This window comes from Staurois parvus, unplaced genomic scaffold (genome assembly GCF_062004578.1).
Source record: "Staurois parvus isolate SC_StPar_1 unplaced genomic scaffold, SC_StPar_1.0 ptg000393l, whole genome shotgun sequence".
Lineage (NCBI taxonomy): Eukaryota > Metazoa > Chordata > Amphibia > Anura > Ranidae > Staurois > Staurois parvus.
In genome coordinates, this window is record NW_028318189.1 from 1,662,149 (window position 1) to 1,671,406 (window position 9,258).

At 35.1% G+C, this 9,258-nt stretch overlaps 1 protein-coding gene across 1 annotated transcript in view; it reads left to right on the plus strand.

Moving 5' to 3' along the window:
• LRRC20 (leucine rich repeat containing 20) overlaps nucleotides 1–661 on the plus strand; it is a 295,143-nt gene extending 294,482 nt beyond the window's left edge. The window contains exon 5 of the mRNA XM_089686201.1: nucleotides 341–661. Within this exon, the coding sequence (XP_089542327.1) occupies nucleotides 341–459 (119 nt within the window). The 3' untranslated portion in view covers nucleotides 460–661. The remainder of the gene's footprint in view (nucleotides 1–340) is intronic.
• Nucleotides 662–9,258: the final 8,597 nt, after the last annotated feature.

The window sequence follows — 9,258 nt, forward strand, 5'->3', positions numbered from 1 at the left end:
GGCACAGAAAATATTTTGTTCAAGTGCACATTATGTATGTGGATGCCACCCTGTATAACTTCATAGTTGAAGGAAATGTCTATAAAGGGATAATGAGAAGCAAACAGATCCAAGTTAAAAAAATAAGTAGAGGGGCATTATTCAAGAGAGAACTACAAGGTGCCTAGAACGTCAACTTCATATTGCCGATGCACGCATAGGTGCTGTGTGCATATTTTTTTTACACATCTGACCAATCCTTCTTAAAATACTATTAAACTATAATAACAATGTGGTAGCATTTTATGAAGCCACAAATGCAAAGAGCAATTATAAAAATGATTGTTTTTCTTTTCTACAGATATCCCTGTGGATGAGCTGAATAATATGCCCAAGCTATCAAGTGTGAATGTGAAGCTGAATCCTGTAAATAAAGAATGTCTGAATTCTTGTGCTCTCAAATTTGAACTTGCTTTCTAAGCTATGGAAGACTGACTTGGAAAAGAATATGCCTTCAATGCTGTAAATCAACTAGAACATATCTTTCTGTTAAAGAATACAATGGTAAATCAATTTAAGAGGGTGTGAGCAATCATTTTAAATTACGGGTGTGCCTTTTATGCGTGACAATTATTGGTTATTGGAATATATGTAGTGATTTAATAAAATCATTTTAAAATCAGCTTTTTAAAAGGTTTACTGTTTCTTATTAGTCTACGTCTTAGTCAGAATATACTCTTAAGGAAGATATGCAACTTCCTCAGTAAATACATACGAGTGATTTAAAAAGAAAAAAAGCCAGACTTGCCATATTCAACAATAACACCAATAGATTCTGATCTTGTAAAAGTCATAAACTCTCTGGCAAAAGTGTTTTCATGTCTCTCAACCTAAAGCTGAACTCCAGGCAAACGACGAAGTACACAGATGAATTTCAAGGAAGAGTGATGGCAGAAAAAAAAGTGGTCCATCAAGTCTAACTTTTTTATTTTTGTCTTTTTGTTTAAATTTTTTACCTTTTGTCTTAAGTATCGATCTGTGTTTCTCCGAAGCACCTAATGTATTTAAAAGTTTCAGCCATGTCCCCCATTCCTCTTTTTTTCCTCAGGACTGTACAAACCTAGATTCCTGCATCCTCACCTTTTTTTTTTGCTCATCTCTGAACTTGTTCTACATTGTATCTTATCAATATTGTTTTGTAAGTAAGGTGTCAAGGGCTGGAAGCTGTATTCAAAATTCAGGGGTTTTCAGCATTTATCTTCCATCTAAAGAAATACACATTTAGCCTCCAGGCTTATACATGCAGCACTCTTTCTCTGGCCTTACCCTTTAGGCCCTTTGCCTCCTACACACAGTGTTAATACACAATCCTGTGCATGTAACGTGCAGCATCTTTCAGCTCTGTCTGTCATCTGTTTCTCCTAGGTGGAGCCCTCCTGACTCCTGGCAGTGACCTCTTCTGTCTGCTGGGATGGTGCCCAGAATCTTAGTCCTGATTTTACAAAAAACCCAGTGCTCACCTGCATAATCAGTGTGCCGGTTATTCACAAAACACTGACCCATGACTGCAGATTTTATCCCCCCCCAATTCTCTAAGAAATCTCTGAGCTCCAGGTCCCAAACCGGGTTTTACCAACTGATGGGTAAACTGAAACAAACGTTTCCTCTGGATTAAGCAAACCCCCTGGAACCCCTCAAATTGTCTGGATGACAATCATGGGTCAAGACCTCTTTTTTATCCCATGGCAGGGCACAGCACTGTCGCATAAATAGGAGTCGGGACCTCCTTGCTGGTGATTCTTCTAGTGATGTCATCCCAGGATTCTATTCTCGTTCATAACTGCCAGGCCATAGTGTTTATATATTTTGCAATCATCTGAAATATACAGTTCTAATCTTTTTCTCTGTAGTTCTAGTCAATGTCATATCCCTATATTGTACAGTATCAGAGGAGGATTCTTTTTTTTCCTTAAGTGCATTATTTTACATTAAGATATTTTGAACTGCAGTTTTCACTGCTTTGACCAATCTTCCAGCAATGCCAATTCGTGTTCCATGTCAAAAGCACCTCTATAAATATTAACCCTATTGCACACATCAGCAAATATACATACCATGTCCACCAAATCATTTTTGTTAAACCAAATCAGTTTTATCACTTACAATCAGTTTAAATAGAAGAGGACCATTATGTGGAACATTATCAAATTCTTTTCTGAAGTAAGGGTAGATCATATCCATAGCAACCACCATGATTCCAAACATTTGTGTTATAGCCAAACAAAATCAGATTAGTCTGACATGGTCTCAGTAAAGCCAATGCTGCCTTGGGTCCAACAAGCTGTGTGTTTTAAAATGATCATTGATCATTTTTTACAAGAGGGATTCCATTAATTTTACACCTACAAATGTTAAACTCACTGACTTGTAGTTGCTAGCTTCTTCCTTATTACTCCTATTGTTGTACAATAATCACCTTCTGCCAGTCATAAGGAACTTCTTAGAAGAAATTAATTAGGAGATCAATAAATAGACCCACAACTATACCTCAAGGACCCGGTGGGTGGGAAGGGTATAGGTGTGTTAGTTCATCTTTTATTTTTTTCTGAAAAGGTACTGTAAAATAGTTTGTTACATCCAGGTCTCCCTCAGCATGAGTATTTGCAGTTTTCATGTTTGCAATTTGTATCTTTTCTTATTCTTGCTGATATACCTTTAAAAAAGGTTTTGTCTTCTTTTTTTAATGGATTTAACCATTGTTCCTCTTTGTTTGCTTTAGCAGCACTGATAAGCTGTCCTACTTTTATTCTCTTCTTCGGCTACATTTTCCCTTTCCTTGTATCTCCTATATGCTGATTTTTTTTTTTCTCCTTTACGGTCCTACTTACCTCTGTATTGAATCATTATGATTTTTTCTGCCATTTACTTTTACTAATTTGTCTGACATATGATCTTGTTGCCTGTAGGATAGTAGACTTAATTAGTGCCCACTGATTACTGACTGCTGCCGTTTCACCCAGTCCTTTTGAATGCATATTTGAGAGCAGTTTTACCAGTCAAAAGATTTGTATTTCTGTTCGTTGTTCAAGAGCATATGATGTCACTACTTCACTAGAGATCCTCTACTTCATCTGCGATGGATGGTTCTAAATGATGTAAAGAGCAGCGCTGATGTAAGCTATTGAGTTCTGTGCTCTGCAATAATCTCCTATGAGCTCAGAGTGGCTTGAAAACACACCTCCATAGTACGTGTCCTTAAAGTCCTAGGGGACTGAACCCCAAAGCAGTGAATCGTCAGGGAATATCCCTGGGCAAAAAAAATATAAAAATTTAAAATACAAGGGCAATTAAATATAAGAAAACCATCCCCAAATAAAGCTTTAAGTAATACAACTTCGTAGGTCTTGTCCTTACCCCAGCCTCTGTCTTAATAGTGAAAGCTCATCTCTTTGTACCTATGTTCTTTCCTCCCATCAACATGTCTCTTGTTAGCACATGAACACTGCAGCACACCTGATCAGTGTATTACAACAGAGTGACACCATGACTAATTCAGGTACTTACACAGCTTCATTCATAACAATACATTTAATGCTAAACTCCAGGCAAACATATACATTAAATGGCAAAATACATATAGGGAGTCTGTTACAAGTGCCATAGGATTTCTATTTCTGACCATCACGTCCTGACATTTACACTGCTCTGCTACACTGCAAAACCCTATCTAGCAGGAGAGGAGACCAGATTTCCACCTGCTGCAATTTCTCTCGCAGTTTTTCTCCCCGCTATGACTGAACAATGAATGAGAAATGGTAAACTATTAAGCTCATCTCCTTGTCACTCTGGCAGGCTCCTTGCACTGCAGAAAACCTGATTGGCTCTAAGTGCTGCTTCTTCCTTTCTGAGAACTGCAGTGCAAGAGGATGATACCAAGTCAAATGAAGGTACTTTAACTGCTTGCATTAAAAAATACAAATAATGATATATTAATGATTACAAAGCTGCATTAATTTGTGCCTTTTTTAACTGCCTTAAGCTCTGCTTAAATTATTTATTAGTGAATGCTGAGCTAAATTGGATGTTAAATGTGTGAGCAATGAGCTTTTGCAGGAAGCAGTTAATGGTCTGGTCAAACATGCAAAAAAGAGTCTACAGCTCTACCTGCTGTCATAAAATGTAAATAGAAAATATTTTTGTTTAATATTTTATATACCTCACAAAAACAAGAAATTATGTATTGCATTTTTTATATTTTAGCTCCGAATATAATAAAGAAAATACATACAAAGTGAAGTTCAATTGAAAAAAATGTTTTTTTTTTTCTTGCATTAATTATTTCTTATTTGCCTGGTGTTTTAAAGTATATCCATTGCAAAAAAAACTTCCTTTTAGTGTTAAACCACTGTTAGCTTTTCATTCCTGCCTGTGTCCCTACTGGGAGAAATCATTCTCTCATTTCGTCATGGTGACTATTATCACCAGGACAAAAAGTGATGAATCCAAAATTCTACTGTTGTCACTGGAACATGGGAGTAAGGGGAAATCTTCCAATGGGGACACCTGTTCTGGTGTCAATTATCTAAGATAGGCCTTCCCATCACTTTAGAGAGATTTCTCTCACTTTCTGTTGTATCTCTGCAGTGCCACAGCAAAAAAACAAAAACAAAACTTGAACATAGATATGCTTGTACCAGCACTTTTTTTAAGTCAGTATGTTCAATTCAAAACATTATCTTAAAACATTGACATAATTACATAATTTACAATTTATAATATCTTAGATAAAAAATGGATTAGGTATTCCCAGTATTCAATTAGTCATAAGAGGATGACCACTTTTAGTTATAACCCTCAACCATCATAATAGTTGTGTTGCTTCTATGCCAATATCCATTTAACACTGCTGGAACAAGCCTTCTGTCAATATCTAAAGGATATAAATATCTACCATGTGCACACTGACTAAGCATGGCTTCTTGTCAAGTCCTTTCATAAATTCCAGTAGTGAAAATAACAGTTCAACTAGCAGCACTACATAAATACATAATTTGGTGTTCCCTGCAGTGAGCAACATTACTATGAACTCCCACTGATGAAAACTAAAGTAAAAATCTTAGTAAACATGTTGATAAATGTCTTTTTGAAATTAAGATTTCTATCACAGCAGTTAGGATGTTTATTCTACTAAGCTAAAAATTAAATTTTCGTAAAATAGGCCTTAACCCACTAATTTAATTGCTTTTGCCAAAGTAAGTTTAAGTTAGAAATGTTTCATGAGTGTTATTAAACCCTTACCCCTTTTGCTGCCAGGGTTGTTTTTGTGAATTCACACACAATAAAATGCTCATTTTAGGCCTGAAGATTGGCTAAAATCCCAAACATACATTTTATATTAGCACACATATTTATCAAAACGTATTTTTACTGCACATTAATGCAATATATTACTCCATTTTTATTGGTAAATAAAATAAAAGCTTTGGGATACCAAATATATCAAGTTTTAAAACTACATGCACCTGTGAAATGGTGAAAAACTTTGGTACCAGAAATTGTACATAAGTGATATTTTAATTTAAAAGCTTTTATAAGTCATCAGTTTAGAGTTAACCATGAATAATGGCCATAAAAGTATTACTGTATGTTGATATACATTGTGCAGTTTTCATACATAGGCATCCTGGCATGTGTGTTTACATTCATATGTGTGTGTATTTTGGGGTGGTGGGGACTTGGGGGGTATTTAAGTGCTTGGGTGTAACTTTTTTTTTTCACTTCATTTATTCCTACCACCAGGGGGGCTTTTACTAAATACTGACTTGAAGGACATCTATACATATGAAATCAGTTTTTTCAATTACTTAAATAAAAAGAAAGAGAAGGGCACAATGCTAGTTGTTGTCCCAAAAGTCATAACGACACTCTGACCTCCAGCCCAAAAGGGGGAAGTAACAAGAGGGGAGGGTGTAATTTAAAACAGAAGGTAACTAAAGTATAGGGTCAGGGACTAAATGTAGAAGAGAGTCACTGGTCTAACTATATTATAGATTAGAAATTATTTTCTTTATAAAAGACATATTACTATACTCTTTCTTTGCTCTTTACTGCATTCCAATAGTTCTATTCTGAGATGAGAAGTTCATGACCTACTGACCTCTTAGCCATGAATATACTATGGTATATCTGAACACCTGTTTTCAAAGCCGTTCACACACACACGCAAAGTTTAAATTTACACTCTGAGTGACTTTTGGAAAGTCAGAAATATTAAAGAATACAGACGTCTGTTATAAATAGAGATGAGCGAATCGAACCTGGCGAAGTGGAATTCGTTTCAAATATCAGGAAAAATTCGATTCGCATCGAATCCGAATTTTAGCAAACTTCGGGTGCACGAATCGAATTTTTCCCGATCAGCCGGCAAAAGTGTCACTGCAGAGAGCTCCGCTATTTCTGACCGTTCTGACAGTTCATTTACAGCGGTTGAAACATTGTATCTATTTGTTTCCATTTAGGATACAGATGTTTTTATTCGGAAATAAATAGATACAATGTTTCAACCGCTGTAAATGTGAAGGAACTGTCAGAGAACTGTCAGAAATAGCGGAGCTCTCTGCAGATACACTTTTTGCTGTACTTTAATTCTTCTTCTTTTCATTCTTCTTCTTCTTTTCATTCTTCTTCTTCTTTTCATTCTTCTTTTCATTCTTCTTCTTCTTTTCATTCTTCTTCTTCTTCTTTTCATTCTTCTTTTCATTCTTCTTCTTCTTCTTTTCATTCTTCTTCTTCTTCTTCTTTTCATTCTGCTTCTTCTTTTCATTCTTCTTTTCATTCTTCTTCTTTTCATTCTTCTTCTTCTTCTTTTCATTCTTCTTTTCATTCTTCTTCTTCTTCTTTTCATTCTTCTTCTTCTTCTTCTTTTCATTCTTCTTTTCATTCTTCTTCTTCTTTTCATTCTGCTTCTTCTTTTCATTCTTCTTCTTTTCATTCTTCTTTTCATTCTTCTTCTTTTCATTCTTCTTTTCATTCTTCTTCTTCTTCTTCTTTTCCTTCTTCTTCTTCTTCTTCTTCTTTTCATTCTTCTTTTCATTCTTCTTCTTCTTCTTTTCATTCTTCTTCTTTTCATTCTTCTTCTTCTTTTCATTCTTATTCTTCTTCTTTTCATTCTTATTCTTCTTCTTTTCATTCTTATTCTTCTTCTTTTCATTCTTATTCTTCTTCTTTTCATTCTTATTCTTCTTCTTTTCATTCTTCTTTTCATTCTTCTCATTCTTCTTTTCATTCTTCTTCTTCTTCTTCTTTTCATTCTTCTTCTTCTTCTTCTTTTCATTCTTCTTTTCATTCTTCTCATTCTTCATTTCATTCTTCTTCTCATTCTTCTTCTTTTCATTCTTCTTCTTCTTCTTTTCATTCTTCTTCTTTTCATTCTTCTTCTTCTTCTTCTTTTCATTCTTCTTTTCATTCTTCTTCTTCTTCTTTTCATTCTTCTTCTTCTTTTCATTCTCTTCTTCTTCTTTTCATTCTTCTTTTCATTCTTCTTCTTCTTTTCATTCTTCTTCTTCTTCCTTTCATTCTTCTTTTCATTCTTCTTCTTCTTTTCATTCTTCTTCTTTTCATTCTTCTTTTCATTCTTCTTCTTCTTTTCATTCTTCTTCTTCTTTTCATTCTTCTTTTCATTCTTCTTCTTTTCATTCTTCTTCTTCTTCTTTTCATTCTTCTTTTCATTCTTCTCATTCTTCTTTTCATTCTTCTCATTCTTTTCATTCTTCTTCTCATTCTTCTTTTCATTCTTCTTCTTCTTTTCATTCTTCTCATTCTTCTTCTTCTTTTCATTCTTCTTCTTCTTTTCATTCTTCTTCTTCTTTTCATTCTTCTTCTTCTTCTTTTCATTCTTCTTTTCATTCTTCTTCTTTTCATTCTTCTTCTTCTTCTTCTTTTCATTCTTCTTTTCATTCTTCTTCTTCTTTTCATTCTTCTTCTTTTCATTCTTCTTCTTCTTCTTCTTTTCATTCTTCTTCTTCTTCTTTTCATTCTTCTTCTTCTTCTTTTCATTCTTCTTCTTCTTTTCATTCTTCTTCTTTTCATTCTTCTTCTTTTCATTCTTCTTCTTTTCATTCTTCTTCTTCTTCTTTTCATTCTTCTTCTTCTTTTCATTCTTCTTTTCATTCTTCTTCTTCTTTTCATTCTTCTTTTCATTCTTCTTCTTCTTTTCATTCTTCTTCTTTTCATTCTTCTTCTTTTCATTCTTCTCATTCTTCTTTTCATTCTTCTTTTCATTCTTCTTTTCATTCTTCTTCTCATTCTTCTTTTCATTCTTCTTCTTCTTTTCATTCTTCTTCTTCTTTTCATTCTTCTTCTTCTTTTCATTCTTCTTCTTCTTTTCATTCTTCTTCTTTTCATTCTTCTTCTTTTCATTCTTCTTCTTTTCATTCTTCTTCTTCTTCTTTTCATTCTTCTTCTTCTTCTTTTCATTCTTCTTTTCATTCTTCTTCTTCTTCTTTTCATTCTTCTTCTTTTCATTCTTCTTTTCATTCTTCTTCTTCTTCTTCTTCGTCGTGCCCCGTGACTGCCCAAATGAGTGAAGTGTGCGGTGATTCTAAGATCGACGGCACTCATCTGCATGTCATACTGACTGACAGTATTATTTCTCTTCCCCAGCAGACTCCAAGGGCATTTAAATTAAAGGTACAGTGTTCTGCACTAATATAAAGGCTCTCTGAAGCCTAGAAACCCTTTAAATAAGTTAAATTCGCGGCGAATAAATTCGCATCGAATCAAATTTCTCCCGCAAATTCGGCGAATCAGCCGAATCGAATTTTTGAATAATTCGCTCATCTCTAGTTATAAACTAATTAATTATATTCTACAAAGTATATGTGTTCTTATTTTAACCGCTTGCCGCCCTGCCACTGTGTATATACGTGTGCAGGGCGGCAGTGGAGCGCAAAACCACGTTTAAAAACGGGTTCCGCGCTCCCGACACTTTCGCCGGCAGGGGGCGCGCGCGCGCGCTCCCGCCGACCCGCGGGTGACACTATTTGATCCAGGAGGGATCAATCATTAGATTTCAGCCAGTGATTTCTGGCTGAAATCACATGATCGGTCCCTGTCCTATCCTGTCCTGTGTTGACATACACAGGGCAGGATATGATGTCATTCTTCTCTGCCTGGACACATTCCGTTCCAGACAGAGAAGAAGACATCCAAAAAGTGAGTACACAAGCACTACACTACAGTTAGAACACTCTAGGACACATTTAACCCCCTGATCGCCCC